The sequence below is a fragment of the Aotus nancymaae genome, unplaced genomic scaffold (assembly GCF_030222135.1).
Source record: "Aotus nancymaae isolate 86718 unplaced genomic scaffold, 86718_ANA_hifiasm-v0.15.2.pri h1tg000058l, whole genome shotgun sequence".
In the NCBI taxonomy this organism is placed as follows: Eukaryota; Metazoa; Chordata; class Mammalia; order Primates; family Aotidae; genus Aotus; species Aotus nancymaae.
Window position 1 is genome coordinate 2,362,957 of NW_026988472.1, and position 20,729 is coordinate 2,383,685.

Here is a 20,729-nt window from a genome sequence, read left to right on the forward strand (position 1 = left end):
CAGAGAGATTTTTAAAGTATCTCTCCTTTAAAGTAACAGCAAAGAGCAGGATGTTACACTTACGTAATAGAGGGCACTTCCATTGAAAATGGAAGTGGTACTTCTATGATTTCTGACTCTCAGAGGTGCAGAGGTGAGGACATTGAGGATGCTTTGTCCCAGGCCTGGGCCCAGAACAACTGTCCCTCAGCAAACCTTCAGTCCTGGTGTGGCCTGATGATCAGCTTCTTGTGGCCCTCTTGATAGGGACATCCTGTACTCCAAGTCATTTGTCCACTGCTTCCCTCTGCTCACTTGCTCCATAGCCACACACATACACACACAGACACACACACACACACACACGACCAGGTTCCTGTAATCCTTTCAATACTGCAACCCTCTCAACACTGAGCCCCCACCCTGATCCTGTGCATGGGTCATTGTTTACTCCAGGCCGCCAACTGAGCCAGGACCCCCAACCCCTACTTCACAGCCGTATACTAGACACGAGCTATGGCTTGTCCACACTACCGTGCTCCAAAGGGTGCCTTCTTGCTTCCGCTCCGACTGTAGACCAGTTTTGACTTTGCAGATCAGCTCAGGTACTGGCAAACCAGTGGAACTTCTCTGCCATCCAGTGGGTTCTTCTCCAATGTGGTGTAAAATCCAGCCTTTGGGAGAAGTTTTCATTCTAAATTTGTCTTTCCTTGGGTACTCGCCCCCAGCCCCAGAAAACCCCAGGTAGAGTTGTCTTATATCTTATATAAGACCTTTTTTCATAGTTTAATGATTCTTTATATTAAACTTTCCCCTTCTAGATCACTGTGTGCTTTCTGTCTCCTGACTGGATCCATACTGCTACAGAACGCAATATCTACAGCAAGCATTATTCTTAACAGAGAATCACTGAAAGCTTTCTCTTTAAGGGCTGCATCAAGTAAGGATGTCCACTACCACCACTCCTATTCAATAGTATGCTGGGGGTGGGGGTGGGGTTCCAAACAGAGCTGTGGTGGAAGAAAAAGGAATAAGATATTTGGAAAGGAAGAAGAAAGACTGGCACTATTTGCAGATGATATGACAGTGTACATAAAATTCTACAAAGTATTACAGACCAATTATTAGAATCAATAGAAGAGTTTATACACTCGTAGGATAAAATGTTAATGAACAAAAACCAATTGCATCCTATTTGCCAGCTAAAAATTTAGACAATGAAAATTTCAAACATAGGATTTGCAAACTATGACGTGCCTAGGATAAAAAAATTTACCTTTTGGGAAAAATATAAAATGTTACTTGGGCACATTAAAGGAGATCTTATTAAAAGGAGAGACAGACCATAACCATGAATCAAACATTCAATATTGAGAGGTCAAATCTACATTTTCAGCGCAATCTGAATTAGAACTTCAAACTAGCTGTTGGTTGAAGTTTTCATGATGAGTTTATAATTTAAATGGAATTGAAATGGGCCAAAGTTAGCCAAGACAATTTTGAAGAACAAGGTAGAATTGACTTGCCTTATCCAAATATCAAACTTGACTATCGGTCTTTAGTAATTAAGACAGTGTGGTATTTCAAACAGACAAATGGGGCCGAGCGCTTAATAGAGAGTATAGAAACTGGCCCATATGTGTGTAGATATTTCATTTATGGCACTGTAAATCACTTGGCAAAAGGCAGACTTTTCAATAAGTGGTTCCTGACAAAACTGGATATTCACATAAATAAATAAATAAACTCTACTCAACACAATACACAAACAGACATCGATTGTTGTTGGATTAAGACCTGACTGTGAAGGGCAATAGCATACATATTTTAGAAGAAAATATAGAGATTGCTTTCATGGCCCAGGGTTTCTTAAAAAAGAAAATATTTATTAAAACAGATTTCTTAAAAAAGCACTAACCATCAGGAAAAAATGATGAATTTGACTATATCATAGTTAAGATCTTCTGCTCACCAAACACAGCGCAATGCAAGGGGAAACACCAACAGAGCCGGGGAGTATTTTGGCCACAGGTGTGGTCTAGTATTTAGAATATTTAACAGACTCATTAAGTCAGAAAGTACCAGGTGAAAAAATAGAATAGAAACATGAGTTAAAAGAGGTAAATTTGAATAGGCCTTCCTCGGAACAGAAACTCCAAAAGGCTCATAAACACGAAGATGTGCTAAAGCTTAATAGTAATTTGGGTATTGCCCACGAGTAGACTGGCAAAATTTAAATTCTGGCAATACTTGGTGTAGGTGAAGATGTGGAGCAGTAGGGACTCTCTGTGCTGCTGGTGGGATTGACAACTGGCCCAACCACTACAGAGAACAATTTGTAAAATAATCCAAACCATACAGATACATTTTATGCACTCTTCTACAGCTCAGCTTTGACAAACGCTTCCTCCAGGAAAAGTACCAGAAAGAAAAATATGTGGAGTAGAAATTGTGAAGAGGTTTGAATAGCTATGGATGAAAAACTTGATCTTCCAGTCAAGAGACCAAGTGTCCACTGTCATTAAAAGAGGGCGAGAGAGCTGGGAGCATTTAAACAAGGGGTTACTCGCCCCCGCCCCATCACCACCACCAATCTAGTCATCTCTCTAAGTCTTCTCATCTCAGACATTTCACCCTATATTTGTGTCAATTCCCAACTCATTCCTGACATACAGATTGGAGGATTGTCGTCATCATTAATAAGATCATTAGGCACCACAGGCCCAGCAAGACTGGGCCACCACACTTAAATGCGAGCAGGTACACCAGGGCGATTGGACATGATCGTCTGTGCCTTTTACTTGGCAGAGTCCATTGCAGTGACTGAGGGTTTAACCTTAACGCATTTAACTGGAACTCCTGCCCAGAGGTCTCCATGTGCTGGAGAATGCAGAGTCAACTGAAGAATGCCCCCATTGTGCTTTGAGCGTGGACGTGAAATTTATCATGGTACAACCGATGGTGGAAGGGCAAAGAGTTGGTTTAGGTTGTGCACTGCATAGGGAGAAGCCCGGAGTGGGTTGGGTTTTTTTCCAGATTTCGATATAAATTGTTTCATCCTCCGGGCTTTGCATTTCTAGACTGAACAGTGCCAATGTGTTTTGGCCGCATCGCTCACTCGTTCTAATCTCTGTATCAGCAAGACAAAAATTGAACTACGTGGCAAATTTTACCGAGGACTTTGCTCAAGACAGTCGTGAGCATGGAAGTTGTCCCGCGGGGAGGTGGGAAGGGGAAGGACATTTTCAGCAGAAATGCCAACACTATGGTGGTCTAACGCTGACACAGAGATAGTTTATTCTCTCAGGAACTGTCTTTCATCCATCAGTCCAGCCAGCCAGCCAGCCAGGCAGCCAGTAAACAAATTTTAACATACAAAAAGTACGAAGCAACACGTCTAACACTGGGAGGGGCTGGGGTGTGTTTATTTGGGTATATACAATGAGTCACGGATTAAAATTGCTTTTAGCGGATAGCTACTTAGGTGTTCCACAGCATTAATGAACAAGCTGTCGTCATTTCCCCATTACCTCAGAAGACCTCCTTAGTTGCTTACTTATATTAATGGTAGAACGTATTTACGCACACCAGGCTCTACCTCTGGGCTTTCTATTCTGTTCCAGAGACCCAGTACCAGAATATTTAAATCACCGTGGCGTTAAATACGTTTTAATATCTGATAGGGCCAGTTTCTGCGCATTGCACATTTTTTTTTCCCTTTCAGGAACGCGTTCGGGCCCGCGGCAGGGGGCGGGGTCGCGCCTCCGCCGCGGCTCTGGTTCCAGCCCATCCTCACGGACGCAGAGATGGAAATCCCGAAGCTGCTCCCGGCTCGCGGGACCCTACAGGGCGGCGGCGGCGGCAGTATCCCCGCGGGCGGCGGCCGGGTCCACCGAGGCCCTGACCCGCCGGCTGGCCAGGTCCCCACGCGCCGCCTCCTGCTGCTCCGGGGCCCCCAAGATGGCGGGCCCGGGCGGCGGCGCGAGGAGGCCCGCACGGCTTCACGGGGCCCTGGCCCGAGCCTGTTGGCGCCGAGGCCCGATCAACCTGGCGGCGGCGGCGGCGGCGGCGGCGGCGGCGGCGGCGGCGGCGACGGCGACGACTTCTTCCTGGTGCTGCTTGACCCGGTGGGTGGCGACGTGGAGACCGCGGGCTCGGGTCAGGCCGCAGGGCCTGTGTTGAGGGAGGAGGCCGAGGCGGGCCCGGGGCTCCAGGGGGGCGAGAGCGGCGCGAACCCCGCGGGCCGCCCTGCGCTGGGCCCTCGCTGCCTGTCCGCGGTTTCCACTCCGGCCCCGATCTCCGCCCCCGGCCCCGCCGCGGCCTTCGCGGGCACAGTCACTATCCACAACCAGGACCTGCTGTTGCGCTTTGAGAACGGCGTCCTCACCCTGGCCACGCCCCCACCACACGCTTGGGACCCGGGGGCCGCGCCTGCCCAGCAGCCCGGGTGTCTGGTCGCCCCGCAAGCCGGGTTCCCGCAGGCCGCGCAGTCGGGTGACTGCCCAGAGCTGCCGCCCGACCTCCTGCTAGCCGAGTCGGCCGAACCCGCGCCTGCTCCGGCGCCCGAGGAGGAGGCGGAGGGCCCGGCCGCTGCCCTGGGCCCCCGCGGACCGCTGGGCTCGGCCCCAGGCGTGGTGCTGTACCTGTGCCCCGAGGCGCAGTGCGGGCAAACCTTCGCCAAGAAGCACCAGCTGAAGGTGCACCTGCTGACGCACAGCAGCAGCCAGGGCCAGAGGCCCTTCAAATGCCCCCTGGGTGGCTGCGGCTGGACCTTCACCACGTCTTACAAGCTCAAGAGGCACCTGCAGTCGCACGACAAACTGCGGCCCTTCGGCTGCCCGGCGGAGGGCTGCGGCAAGAGCTTCACCACCGTGTACAACCTCAAGGCGCACATGAAGGGCCACGAGCAGGAGAACTCGTTCAAATGCGAGGTGTGCGAGGAGAGTTTCCCCACGCAGGCCAAACTCAGCGCCCACCAGCGCAGCCACTTCGAGCCCGAGAGGCCTTACCAGTGCGCGTTTTCCGGCTGCAAGAAGACGTTCATCACAGTGAGTGCTCTGTTTTCCCATAACCGCGCCCATTTCAGGGAACAGGAACTCTTCTCCTGCTCTTTTCCTGGCTGCAGCAAACAATATGACAAGGCCTGTAGGCTGAAAATTCACCTGCGGAGTCACACCGGCGAGAGACCTTTCCTTTGTGACTTTGATGGCTGTGGCTGGAACTTCACCAGCATGTCCAAACTCTTAAGGCACAAAAGGAAGCACGACGATGACCGGAGGTTCACCTGCCCTGTGGAAGGCTGTGGGAAATCTTTCACGAGGGCCGAGCATCTGAAAGGCCACAGCATAACCCACCTGGGCACGAAGCCTTTCGTGTGCCCTGTGGAAGGCTGCTGTGCCAGGTTCTCCGCTCGCAGTAGCCTCTACATTCACTCCAAGAAACACCTGCAGGATGTGGACACTTGGAAAAGCCGTTGCCCGATCTCCACTTGTAATAAACTCTTCACATCCAAGCACAGCATGAAGACGCACATGGCCAAAAGGCACAAGGTTGGCCAGGATCTCTTAGCTCAGCTAGAAGCGGCAAATTCTCTTACACCCAGCAGTGAACTTACCAGCCAGGGACAGAATGATCTCAGTGAGGCAGAGATAGTGTCTCTCTTCTCTGATGTACCTGACGGTACTTCTGCTGCAGTGCTGGACACGGCATTGGTGAACTCGGGAATCTTGACTATTGACGTGGCTTCTGTGAGCTCGACTCTGGCAGGGAACCTCCCTGCTAATAATAATAATTCCGTAGGGCAGGCTGTGGACCCTCCGGCCTTGATGGCCACCAGCGACCCTCCTCAAAGTCTGGATACCTCTCTCTTTTTTGGAACGGCCGCCACTGGTTTTCAGCAGAGCCCCTTAGATATGGATGAGGTCTCAAGTGTAACTGTGGGGCCGTTGGGATCTCTGGGCTCTTTGGCCGTGAAAAACTCCAGTCCAGAGCCCCAGGCTTTGACACCCAGCAGTAAGCTAACAGTGGACACAGATGCTCTGACTCCTTCGAGCACCCTTTGTGAAAACAGTGTCTCAGAACTACTGACACCAACCAAAGCGGAGTGGAACGTACATCCTGACTCTGACTTCTTTGGACGGGAGGGAGAGACCCAGTTCGGATTCCCCAATGCAGCAGGAAACCATGGTTCTCAGAAAGAAACAGATCTTGTCACTGTGACTGGCAGCTGCTCATTTTTGGTATGAACCGACTCTATTCATTCCTCGCCATGTGGCTTACTTTTATTACAGTCGTCAATTTTGAGGATATTCTGGACTAAATGTTTCAGTGCAGTCATTTATTTGTGGTTTGCAAAAAGAGCACAGCCCTGGACTACAAGTTTGGAGATCTAAATTCTGACCTTGAGTCTGGAACTGACAAGTTGTGTGACCCTGAGCAAGTCACTTAACCTATCTGAGCCTTAATTTCCTTATTTATAAATTGAGGTGGTTTGAACAGATTGCTCGTAAGGTCTTTTCAGTTTTGTTTTTTTGTGATTTTGTGCTTTTTCTTGAAAAATTTTGGGCATTTTGCAATTATTAGTTATTGTTTGTACTTGTAAGGAAAAGCGGTTTGAGCCCTCTAGCATTAAATAATGAGAGATTGAGGAACTGGTGTTTTACATTAAAAATTTAATGGAAATTTTACACAGTACAAAAATATTGAAAATCTAATGGTAGAGTTAAAAAAAAGAGCTAAAAATAGTTTTTGGTTCTTCTTAGCTGTTTATCATTCCAACTTTTTTTTTTTTAAATGATGAGAGGGTTTGTTTTTCTTGTGGAAAATACAAGGGCTTTTGTTACTACTCAGACCCAGAGTGAAATGTTTGCTTTGTGATTTTGAATAAGTTGGCCTTAAATAAGTTATTAGTCTCACTAAGCCTCAGTTTGCTAGCTGTAAAATGGTCATAGCAGTGTGAATATATGTGTTACATCCTAGACTTATTTTTCTACCCCAGTAGGTTGTATTGAAAGGATAATGTTACATATGTTTCAGCATGTTTTGGTGAATCTTCATTTCCTTTCCTACCCCTTGTTTTCCCTCCTCAAAGTGGAGAAATTAGCACAAATTAATATCAGGGTTGGGTAGGCAATAAACATTTGCAAAGGTTAAGAAAGAGGAAAAGGAATTTATTTCTTCCACAGATTAGGAAGGATTTTTCTCCACACAGTTCTTTTGTGTCATTGACAACAGGTCCATTAGACCAGTTTGTTAGCGTATTTGCTTTGCATTCAACGCCAGCTGATGCAATGAGTATACAGCCCGTTCTTCCAAGACAATCTGAACATAGATCAGAGGGAGATTTTTCTCCCTTCTGTGCCCTAGAGAGCTCATTGCTGGCTCACTCTTAGTGCCGAAATGAAATAATTTTGTTTGTATTTTGAGTGGATACCATCTATCTTAAATGAGTATAGCCTTTTACAGTTTATGTAGCACTTTCACAACTATTATATTTGATCCTCACAATCCTCTGAGGTAATTGTGGCAAAGTCAGAACTAAAATTCACATTAAAATTTACCCAGCTCAGATTACAAATGTATTTCACTTAGTAACTGTTAAGTGTGTGTGTGTGTGTGTGTGTGTGTGTAGCTCAAAACAAAGAGGAAATATTTCCAGCTCTCCTGTTCGACTCTTGAGTTTCATGACTCTTTTGTTTATAACCATTTGCTCTCTTCCACCTTTATTGATTTCTCTTACATCCCTCATACTGCACCCTATTTGCTTGTAGGTGTACACCAGTTCTTGCCATGCATCTCTTTTATTTACATTTAAATTAGACAGATCTCTTACATAGTCACCATCTCTCTCTCAGCCATTCTTCTTATGGCCCATTCTTCAGTCACAGTATTACTGCAAATTTGTCTGTACACTCAGAAGTTATTTTCTGGATTTAGATGGCCATGTGTTTATACATGAATCAGATAATAATGGAGATATTTTATATAAGGCATTAGTGAGAAGTACTTCTACTTTTTCTTTTTTACAATGTTGTCCTGGTAGCAAGCACTATTAGTTGCTTTCAATACTGTTTACATGTGGATAGTTGGGGATAACAATTATTATGCCACTTTCACAGTGCACTTTAATGTTTGCCACCTTGATACGCATCTTTACTGTCTTTATAATTTTTAAGTTAGTTGTTCTTACTAAATGAAAAAGCAAAAGATATACATAAATTTGTAATTCAAAGAAATAGAATTTTGTGTTTAACCATTTAACAGTTTGCCCTTAGTATTTTAAAAAGATTTTATGCCCATTTTAGAAATGTGTTGTCACTAGCTAAGTCCTCCTGAGTAGATTATTATTTTTTTCCTATAGAAAATGCAGAGACCTGAGGTGAACGCAAGGTTCATAGGCATCCATTAAGATATATAACCATATAGATATTTTAAAACTCTGTCACGTTTCCTTAGTCCCTCAGATCTATTTCTTCCCATTAAAACTATCATAAGCTATGCTTTTGTTATTTTCTATAGAATTTTGAAAGGATAAATTTTTTTTTTCTTGAAGATAAATATCTTGCGATTGTCCGTGGGCTCACAGTTTTTCCAAAAGATTTTTCTTTCAATATTGTTGTTCCAGTATGATGGTTGACATGGCATGTAATTACAGACAGAAGTCTGACTACAAAAACATATTAGTGTTTCTGTTAGTGTTGGCATAAGCTTGCCTTTTTGTTTAAACAATAGGACATGATTTAATTTTATCTCATTTGCCTTTTGTTCATCTTCAGTCCTTGATTTATTAACATTTTGCCAATTGAAAACACAATAAACAATGCCTTGCAGGAAGGTTTGATTCTGGGGGATCCTGTTGAGCATATTTATCATGAGTTTAAACATGTTAATCTTGACATTTTTACCAGTTATCTCATTATAGTGTTACATAATTGAAAGCCTTGAATAGTAAAAGTGAAACTTCTTGGAATATGAAGATCCTCTTTCTATGTGGATTAAATGTTTCATATTCTTATTTAGGAAAATAGAGAAGGCATTAGTATAACAGGTTATTTATGACTGTTCCTTCATTCCACATAAAGCAATGATTAACTCCCTAATGGGAATATTCATAATCCCTTGGTAATTATTGGTATCAAACAGATCCACTTGATAACTTCATGATGATAAAACTCAAACTAAATGCAACTCACTCATAATATGTAATAATTGAAATGTAAGGCCAAGCTGAAATTTATATATATAATAGATTTGCTTAGCAATTTTTTAAAAAGCAAATTGTGTGCTGTGGTTTAAAGCAGGGGTCCCCAACTCCAGGCCACAGACAGGTACTAGTCCATGGCCTATTAGAAACTGGTCAGCACAGCATTTGGTGAGTGGCAGGCAAGAAAGCAAAACTCAATTCCACCTCTTGTCAGATCAGCATTTACATTAGATTCTCTAGGAGCACAAACCCTATTGTGAACTGCACATGGGAGGGAGCTAGATTGCACACTCCTTATGAGAATCCAGTATCTGATGATCTATCACTGTATCCCATACACCAAAGTGAAACCATCTAGTTGCAGGAAAACAAGCTTAGGGATCCCACTGTTTCTACATTATGGTGAATATGTGATAATAATATAAAGTGCACAATAAATGTAATGTGATTGAATCATTCCAAAACCATCCCCCTGTCCATGGGAAAATTTTCTTCCACTAAACTGGTCCCTGGTGCCAAAATGGCTAAGGACCAAGGGTTTAGAAAACAGATTGTCTAAGCACAAAACAACCCATAAAAAGCAAAACAGTCATTAAAAATGAATTTTATGTGTTTATCAAATCTAAATAGACAGGGCCTTTGGTAACCATTTTTAAACTATGGTCCTCTTTGTATATTTCAAGTTAATTTACTGACTACTTGCAGAATGCAAGGTGCAATACTAGAGATACAGATAAGAAGAGTAAAATAAGAGCCATATCTTAATTTTGGAGAGGCATAGAAATTCACATATTAACTATTTTACAACTAAACAAAATCAACAAACATGTTTTCAGAAACCAAATGAATGACTTGGAGAAAAAGGAGGGGTGGGAGCTGGAGTGTAATGGGTGGTTACATTTAGTTATGTAAAGAAGAGTGTTGGTGAATTCCAGCCTGGGAGAAAAGTGCAAGGAAATAACTCAAAATGGAATTGGCCACACAACACTGAAAAACAGCTTAACCCAAATGCAGGGCTTATATTTGACAAGTGCTGGGTGTTAGGGTTAGACTGCCAGTATGGAGCCAAATTCTGGAGGGCGATGCAAATCAGTCAGAGTAGATAGGACTTTATTCTGGTTATGATTGAAAGCCAGTGAAGATACTTGAGAAGGGAAGTCAAATGTGATTATATAAAAATATTAATATAGTGGACATGTATAATGTGGATTCGATGGGGGAAATAGTGCAGTCACTTAGGAGTCTATTGTAATAATTCTGGTTTGTTGTGATGAAGGCTTGGACTGAAGTGGTGACGAGAAGAGAGACATATAGGAGCTGTGTCTGAATTGAGGAAATGAATATAATTTCGTGACTTATTGAATATATAGGCACCTATCAGAAAGAGAAAGGAAGATTAAAAATGTCCCTAAGGATTTCTTGGATACTATAAAAATTACATTTGATTAATATTAACAAAGTTATGTAATGAAATATTTTCGGGAATATTTATGGAAAGATGATTAGGACATGTTTAATTCATCAGGAAGTGATAAACTATGGCTATCTCTGAATAAACTGTGCATATTCTAGATTTTCCACACTATTAGACACTGAGATCAATTTATCTTGTTTGTCTCCATCATATGTTCTTAGACTAACATTTGATGTTTATAATGTTATTTCCCTTTGAGAATTTGCAGGACTCTTCAACCTTGTACAATACAAGCCGAGACTACTCTGCATCAAAATGAGCTATGTCATCTCCTGCTTCCATTTATTTCTTACTACTCTCTTCTACTACAGATATTCAACAGGTATTTTTATTTGGTGCTTATTAATATAACAAACCAGATCTCTTTAATTTGGAAGATGCTGCTTAGTCATTAATTTCAGTAGTTTCTGATGATAAACTTTGTTAGATTCAGTTTTAACTGTATTTCTCCCAAACTGGAAGAAACAGGACTAGGACTGCCCAAAAGCCAACTTTGATGCGGTCCTTGGGGCTCCTTACTCATAATCCTCTCTTTCGTTAGCTAACATGATATGGCAATTGATGGTGTGTGGGAACTCAGTCACAGAAATCACATCCTCTTTTCTCTTTTCACCCTAATGTAACACATTTTATAGTTAACCTGACTACCAGTGGTGATAACTCAATGAGCATGGATTGCAAAAAATGAAAGAGTAAATAATAGTATAATTAATTACCTCGCAATTACATTTTGTTTGATGGTGACTTTGCCGTCCTGCATTGTCAAAAGAACAATACATCTCATTCTAGTTTTCTGCTGACATTTATGTACATGCAAAACACATTAACCATCATTCTGCCTATGGAAAAATCTTAACTTAGTATTTTAAACAATGGAAATAATTATTCTTATGAGAACTAACTGTAAATCCTTAGACTACCTCTTATCATTACCAGATTATTAAGCAGCTGGTGGTTATTGAGTGCCTACTCTGTGTGAGGGACTATGAAGTATAACACAAAAGTATGTTGCATTCCTTTATTCAAACAAACATTTTTAGCACATATTTGACAAATTCTGCCCTTTACCTACACACATTACAAGCTAGACAGAAACAAAAAATCGGCATAATATATAATCAAGTTCTAGATGGTTATGTATTAAAATTAAACAGATTTAAATAGAATGGCAGTGGTTATTCTCACTATAAAGACAGAGAGTTATGATGAGGAATATTTCAATGTGCAGATTATCAAAATCTATTTCAAAAAGTTCTAAGAATCTAAAATTTAAGTAGCAATTAGGCTAAACTGTTCTAAATTAAAATTTAAACAGAATAGTGACTGGCAGCTTTAATTATAGCAAAATACTATGGGAAATAATTTGTAAATTATTACTATATTTTGATTTGTTCTAGATTGGAATCCCAGATATATTAAGTGTAAAACCTGAGAGTGATCTTTTGGAAATTATATAAAACAAACATTTTGTTCCCAAATGAGAAAGCCATAGCACATAAATAAATGATTTTACACCTGTAATTTTTGAAATAATTTTTCCTTTTCTTATATTGGACACACAAGCACATTTTAATTTTCTGAAACAAAAAATAACAAGGACTTTAATTAGAAAGTAATTATTTTATATAGGTACAATAGCTGAAAATAAGGATATAAAGACTTCATTTATTACTTGGGGAATAGCAACTACTGAAGTTTAGCATGGAGAATCCTGAAACTTCACCAATCAAGTGTAAAGGGATAGGGCAATTATCAAGCAAGTATCTTACATTCTGAATAAAATACAGCTAAGTGAATACATTTGGAAAAGAGAACAAAACCCATTATAAAAAAAATAAAAACTCACTATAGTGATAAATAATACTAGGTTATCAAAATCTAGTAGATTTTGTGTTCTCACCACAAAAAGTAAGTATGTGAGGTAACGCATGTGTTAATTAGCTCCATCTCGTCATTCCACAGTGTATACGTATTTTCAAACATATTGTACATGATAAATACACACAATTTTTCTCAGTTTAAAAAATAAATACATTTAACAATGAAAATTGCAAATGGTAGCCAAAATGAAAACATTTCAACTCTAAGCCAGTCTTTCCTTAGAATAAAGTCAAGAAATGATTAATCTTTGTCAAGACTTATTTCCCTTTCCTGTTTACACAGTGGAGGGATATAACTGCAGTGTGAAACGATATAATACTGCATGTGAAAGAAGTAAGCTTGTCTCATGTCCATTTGTGGGGAAATTAGCCAAATTAGACCGCCAAAATGGAAATTCCACAGGCAATGACTCAGTGAACAGAGCAGCAGTTCATTTCAGGCGAGGTCCGATTTTAGAATATGCTGCCAGGAAGAGTGAGAACTACATTTCCTCCCAATTTGTGTTGGCATTAGTTTGTTAATGCTAAACTTGGTATTTGATATTTGCAAAGAATGCAACAGCTTTCCCTTTAAAGTCATTTTATGTTCTTGTGCTTTCTGGGGCTTATTTTATTTTAAATTATTAATAATAATAGAAATTGAATCAAATGTTATGACATGCTGGTAGAAGAGGGGATAAGCCATTATTTATTATTTTTGCCTCACTTTCCAAAATAATGTTGATTAATTAAAAATTGTTTTTCTCTTTTTTATGTGAGGGCTCATTTTGCCATTTGGATACGTCACTGTCATTTATGTACTTAGAAAGCAATAAGATTTAATAATAACATTGTTAAAATAAGTCTTTATAACTTTAGAAATGTGGCCACTTTGAAAATGGAGAAGCCTATGCTAGCTGTATTATTCTTTTAGATAACAGAGAAGACTTATGGAAATGAATGAAGGGCAAATTCAATTGGAAGAAGAGATTAATTTCTTACTAAATCAAATTCTGTATTTGTAAATTTTACTGATAAATCTGCTCTTGTATATTATTCAGCATATTTTTATTCAGTTCATTTTTAGAATAGTTTATCTAGAGCAGTGAGTCTATGTGAAATCTAAAAATTTGACTAACTTGTATTATATTTCATTTTTACAGTAGGCACTGGATAGTCATTTTCACTGCTAAATCTATGTACTAAATCTACTGAATATTGCAAAAACACACTGGATAGAATCTTATTTGCAAAGTGATTCTGGTTGTCATTCACCATAGATTCTTTTGAGACAAAAACAAATCCTTAAAGATAAAATGTTGCTTATATTTATAAAAACTATTCAGGATTCTTCTCAATAGTAGAAATGAGAAAATAAAATAAATAATCAAATGGTTAAGTTTGCTCTATAGCCAAATGCTTTGGCCTAAGTGTCTTTGGTCGAAAACATCTGGATAAAAGCACAGTGACAGTTTTGGAGCATGTCCAAAATTTTCCAGTTACAGTTAGAGATTAAAAAAAATCAAAGAGCTATTATTACAACATTGGTATTCTGTCTAATACCATCTGTCTTTCGAAAGTTTCTTGAAGACAGTAATAAGTAAAAAGAAAAGTTTTCCAAATTTAGCCTCTGACTATGAAATGCCACATTGTTTTCAAATTGGAGGCTATTGATTATTTTACATGATAATTTTAGTAGTTGCTGTTTTTAAATATTTCCACTGCAAATATTTTTAAAATAAATGTGAATCTTTGGTTCATGCCTTTAAAATTGCTAATTATTTTATTTTTCTTTTCAAGATTGATGGATTATTCAATTCAATAAGCATCCAGATAACAACCTATAGATTACTAGTTGTGAGGCTAAATTGTGTATTTTAATCATTCCTTGATATAATTTTAAGTTACCATGTATTGAATTATAACTGGCTCTAAAACATTTTTAGTTGTAAATTTTGTTTTTATAATTTTAGTGAAATAACATACTTTAAAAATATTACATACATTTCAAAATTACTTTATCAATTTTTACAAAATGATACACCTATAAAACCACTACTCAGATGAAAGAAAGCATGACTGGAACCTCAAAGCTCGCTCATATCCTTTTCTAGTCACTGCTATCCTGCACCAAAATAAATATAACTTGACTTTCAAAACCAAAAGAGGTTTTTTATTTGCTTGTTTCTGTTCATTTATTATTATTGAGACAAAATTTACATAATATAAAGTTCATCATTTTAAAATGCACAATTCAGTCATTTTTAAAACATTCATAATGTTGCAGAGTCATCACAACTGAGTAATTCCAGGAAACTTCTGCCACCCTAAAAAGAAATCCCATAATCATTCTCCATTCCCTCATCTCCAGGAAGCCACTAATTTACTTTCTGTCCCTATGGATTTTTCTGTTCTGCATATTTAATATAAACGGAATTATATAATATATGTCTTTTGTTTCTGACTTTTGTTACTAAGTATGATGCTATTTAAGTGCATCCATGTTTTAGCACATATGAGTACTTCACTCGTTTCATGGCTGAAATATATCCCATTTTATAGATATACCACATTTCATTTGTTAATTAATTAATGGACATTTTAGTTGTTTCCATCTTTATGATGAGTTTTTGCTATCAATATTTGTATATAAGTTTTTTTGTAAATATATTAAAATTACAGATTGGCCTTGCTTATTTTTAAACTTTATGGAAAGTATATATTCTTTTTGTTTTTGACTTCTTTTACTCAACATTTTTTTTGTGTGAACTTCAGCCATGATTTAGCATGTATGAACAATTTATTTATTCATTTTTCTTTCAAGAGATAAGTCTCTCTTTGTCACCCAGGCTAGACTGTAATGTCACTGTCATAGCTCATTGCAGCCTTGTTCTTCTGGGCTCAAGGTATCCTCCCACCTCAGCCTCCCTAGTATCTGGGACTACAGGCAGAGGACACTACACCTGACTTGTTAATTTATTTTTGTTGTGGAATTATAGCGTATCCTCACCCATAAATTTTTTAGATTCTGCTTATAGGCATTTATATTGTTTCCAGTTATCAGCAAGTGTTAATGATGCTGCTGTGAACAGTCAAATAAATAAATGGGAGTGGAGCTGGGTATGTTAAATTTTAGTAAGTACTGCCAAGCAGCATTCCAAGGTGTTCGTACTAATTTACACATTCACCATCAGTTATGAGAGTTTTTAGAAGTGACAACACGAAATATTTGTCTTTCTGTGTCTGACTTGTTTCACTTAAGATAATGACATCCAGTTCCATCCATGTTGCTGCAAAAAAAAAAAAAATGTGATTTTCTTCTTTTTATGGCTGAATGGTATTTCATGGCATATACAAACCACATTTTCTTTATCCAATTATCTACTGATGAACACTTAGGTTTATTCCATATTTTTGCTATTGTGAATAGTGCTGAAATAAACATACAAGTGCAGCTATCTTTTTGATATAATGATTTTTTTTTCCTTTGGGTAGATATCCAGTAGTGGAATTGCTGCATCAAATGGTAGTTCTATTTTTAGTTCTTTGGAAAATCTCCATACTCAGTTTTTCACAAAGGTTGTACTAATTTAAATTTCCATCAACAATGTATAAAAGTTGCCTTTTCTCCACATCCTTGTCAACATTTGTTATTCTTTGACTTTTTAATTATAACCATTCTGACTGGGGTAAGATAATATCTCATTATCATTTAATTTGCATTTTTTTCTGATGACTAGTGATGTTGAATACTTTTTTCACATACCTGTTGGGCATTTGTATATATTTTGAAAACTCTCCATACATGCCATTTTTCCACTTTTTAATGGGATATTCTTCCTTCATTGAGTAGGTTGAGTTCCTTGTATATATACTCTGAATACTAGTGCCCTGTTGGGTGTATAGTTTACGGATATTGTCTCCCATTGTACAGGTTCTCTGTTCACTTTGTTTATTATTTTCTGTGCTGTGCAGAAGAGTCCCATTTGTCTATTTCTGTTTTTGTTGCCTGTGCTTTTGAGGTCTTAATCATAAATTATTTGCCTGAACCTAGGCCCAAAAGAGTTTTCCCTAGGTTTTATTCTAGAATATTTGTTTCAGCCTTACATTTAAATCTTTAATCCACCTTGAGTTGATTTTTGTGTATGGTAAGAAGTAGGGGTCCAGTTACATTCCTCTGCTTATGAAAATCAGATTTTCCCAGCACCATTTGCAGCAAGTGTTCTTTCTCCAATGTATGCTCTTTTTGACATTTTCAAAGATAAACTGGATGTAAATATATGGCTTTTGTTTTGGATTCTCTATTCTGTCTTGTTGATCCATGTGTCTATATTTAATATGAGTACCATGCTCTTTGGGTTATTATAGACTTCTAGTATAATTTTAAGTAAGATAAAGTGATGTCTCCAGCTTTGATCTTTTTGCTAGAATTGCTTTTGCAATTAAGATTTTTTGAGGATTTCATATGAAATTTGGGATTGTTTTTTCTAATTCTGTTAAAAATGACATTGGTATTTTGATAGGGATTGCATTGAATCTTTAGATTGTTTTAGGCAGTATGGTAATTTTAATGATAGTAGTTTTTCACATCTTTGAGCATGGAATGTTTTTCTATTTGTGTCATCTTCAATTTCTTTCATCATTGTTTAATAGGTTTTGTTTTTTTTTTTTGTAGAGATCTTTTGCCTCTTTTTAAAAATGTATTCCTAGGTACTTTTTTCGTAGCTATTGTGAATGGAATTACCTTCTTGATTTTTTTTTCTCGGCTAGATCATTATTGATGTATAGAAAAGTCACTGATTTTTATGTGTTGATTTTGCATCCTGCAATTCTACTAAATTCATTTATAAAATCTAAGAGTTTTTGGGGTGGAATCTTTAGGTTTGCATAGATAGGTGATCATGTCATCAGTAAACAGGGATAACTTAACTTCCTGTTTTCCAATTTGGCTGCCTTTTATTTCTTTCCCTTGTCTGATTGCTCTGCCTAGGGCTTCCAGTACTATGCTGAATAGGAGTGTTGAAAGTGGGCATCCTCCTCTTGTTCCAGTTCTGGGTGAAATGTTTAAACTTTTCCCCATTCAGTCTGATGTTGGCTATGGGTTTGTTATATATGGCCATTATTATTATTTTGAAGTATGTTTCTTCTATGCCCAGTTTGTTAACAGTTTTTATCATGAAGGGATGCTGAATTTTATTGAATGCTTTTTTCGACTCTATTGAGATGATTGTAGAGATTTTGTCCTTAATTATATTTATGTAATATGTCATATGTTGAACCATCCTTGCATCCCTGGTATAAAGCCCATTTTATAATGGCATTTCATCTTTATGATGTGCTGTTGGATTCAGTTTGCTATTGTTTTGTTGATAATTTGTGTGTCTATGTTCATCAGGGGTATTGGTCTGTAGTTTTCTCTTTTTTCTTGTGTTCTTGTCTGGTTTTGGAGTCAGGGTAATACAGGCCTTGTAGAATGAGTTAAGGAGAATTTTTGGAACTGTTTCAGGATTGGTATTAATGCTTCTTTGTATATTTGGTAATATTCAGCTGTTAATCCATACAGTCTTTGGCTTTTCTTTGCTGGGATATGTTTTATTGGAGATTAATTCTTCCTAGTTGTTATTGGTCCGTTCAGGCTTTTTATCCTTCATTCTTAGAAGGTTGTATGTGTCCAGAAATTTATCTGTTTCCTCTAGATTTTCTAGTTTGTGAGTATATGGATAGTTGTTCATAATAGTCTCTAATGACCTATTGTATTTCTGTGTTATAAGTTGTAACGTCTTTTTTTCATTTCAGATTTTGTTTATTTGGATCTTCTCTCCTTTTTTCATGACCATTCTAGATAGCAGGATAGCAATTTATCAATTTTATCTTTTTGAAGATCCAACTATTCATATTGTTGATCTTCTCTTTTGTATATGTGTGTGTAGGTGTGTGTGTATTTTGTTATTTGGTCTCTCATTCAATTGTTTTGATCTTATTTCTTCTCTTCTGCTTATTTTGTTTTTTTTCTTGCTTTTCTCATTCTTTAACGTGTGATGTTAGATTGTTGGTTTGGGATATTTCTATATTTTTGATGTAGACATTTAATGCTATAAACTTTCATCTTAACACTGCTATTTCTATATTGCACAGGTTTTTATATCTTCTGTTTCCATGTTCATTTGTTTCAAAAAAGTTTTCATTTTTTTCTTAATTTCTTCATTGACCAAATGATCATTCAGGAACACTTCGTTTAATTTCTATGATTTTTATAGTTCCTTTTGGTATTTTTATTTTAATTTTACTGTGGTCTGAGAAGATAGTTGTTATTATTATAGTACTTTAAAATTTGTTGAGACATGTTTTGTGGCCTAACATGTGATCTATCTTAGAGAATGTTCTATGTGCTAAGGAAAAAAATGTATATTCTGCAAGTGTTGGGTAGAATGTCCTGTAAATATCTGTTAGGTCCATTTGGTCAAAAGTCTGATTTAAGTCCAATGATTCTTCATTAATTTTCTTTCTGGATTACATGTCTAATGCTGAATGTGAAGTGATGTCCCCAGTATTATTGTATTGCTGTGTATATCTCTCCATAGGTCTAGTAATATTTGTTTTATGAATCTGGGTGGTCCAGTGTTGGATATGTTTAGAATTGTTATATCCTCTTGCTGAACTGATCCATTTATCATTTGTGATGACTTTCTTTGTATTTTTTTAACCATTTTTCATTCAAAGTCTGTTTTAATCCAAGGAAGTATAGCTATTTCTGCTCACTTTTGGTTTCTGTTTGTGTTGAATATTTTATCCACCACTTTATTTTCAGTCTATATGTGTTTTTATTAGTAAGACAAGTTTCTTTTAGGCAGTATTTTTTAAATTCGTTCCGCTGATCTGTATCTTTTAGATAGAACACATAATCCATTTACATTCAAGGTTAATATTGATGTGAAAGGCTTTGTTCCCACCATGTTGTTGTTTTCAAATACTTGTTTTTAAAATTTTTCTCTGTCTTTTTATCTTGGTGGTTTGATGAAATTCTGTCATGTTGCCATTTGATTCCTTTCTCTTCCTCCTTTGTGTGGATGTCTTATAAGACATGTGAGTTTTATATTTCCATATGTTTTCATGATAATGACTATTTACTTTCATTTTTGTGTTTAATATTTCTTTCAGCATTTGCCATAGGGCTGATCCAGAGGTGACAGATTTCCTCAGCTTTTGCTTGTCTGGGAATGTCTTTATTACCCTCTGATTTATGAAGTCTGTTCTGTGAAGACATACAATTTTTTGCTGACTTTTTTTCTTCCAGCACTTTGTAAATGCTATCTCATTCTCTTCTGGCTCATAAGGTTTCTGCTTTAAAGCCCACTGTCAGTCTGATGGAGTTTCCTTTATAGGTGATTAGATTCTTTTATCTTGCTAATTTTAAAATTATTTCTTTCACATTGGCTTTAGAAATTCTGAATATAATATGCCATGGTGAAATACTTTTTGAAATATATTTGCCTTGAGATCACTTGGTCTCTTATATCCTCATGTCTAACTCTCCTGCTAGACTTGAGAAGTTTTTTTATCTATTATTAACCTAAATTGATTTTCTAAACTTTTAATTTTTCTTCTTTCTTGGGAACACAGATAATTTGCAAGCTTCATCATTTTATGTAGTTTCAAACATCTTAAAAACTTTGTTCATCTTTTTTTATTCTTTTTTTAAAAATGCTGTCTGACTGCATTATTTCAAAAGGACTGTCTTAAGCGCTGAGATTCCTCTGCTTGGTTCAGTCTGTTTTTGAAGCTTTCAAATGTATTTTGTATTTTCTTCAATTAATTTTTGTTTACAGAATTTCTGCTTTTATTTAACATCTTGATCTCCTTGGTAAATTTCTCATTTATATCCTGAATTTTATGTCTAATTTCTTTATATTTGTTTTCAGATTTCTCTTGCATCTTACTGAGCTTCTTTAAAATCACTATTTTGAATTTTTTATCTGACATTTTGAAGAATTATTTTTTATTGGTATCTATTGCTAGGCAATTATTGTGTTTCTTTAGTGGTGTGTTTCTTTCCTTGCTTTTTCATGTTGTTTGTGTGTATGTGTGTGTGTGGCCTTCCATTGATATCTACATATTGGGTGTAGCAGTTGCTTATTCCAATTTTTAAAAATTGCTTTTGTAGAGGAGGAGAATTATTTTCTGAAGATTTATGTATGTTGTTGGTTGGGTAGAATAC

At 37.6% G+C, this 20,729-nt stretch overlaps 1 protein-coding gene across 1 annotated transcript; it reads left to right on the forward strand.

Moving 5' to 3' along the window:
* Positions 1 to 3,785: 3,785 nt before the first annotated feature.
* LOC105711522 (zinc finger X-linked protein ZXDB) lies at positions 3,786 to 10,945 on the forward strand. The gene has a single exon (XM_064364305.1). The coding sequence runs from the start codon at positions 3,786 to 3,788 to the stop codon at positions 6,222 to 6,224; it is 2,439 nt and encodes an 812-aa protein (XP_064220375.1). The 3' UTR covers positions 6,225 to 10,945.
* Positions 10,946 to 20,729: the final 9,784 nt, after the last annotated feature.

Excerpts from the sequence above, each read along its gene's own strand:
- LOC105711522 (XM_064364305.1), top strand. The coding sequence starts at position 3,786 with ATGGAAATCCCGAAGCTGCTCCCGGCTCGCGGGACCCTACAGGGCGGC.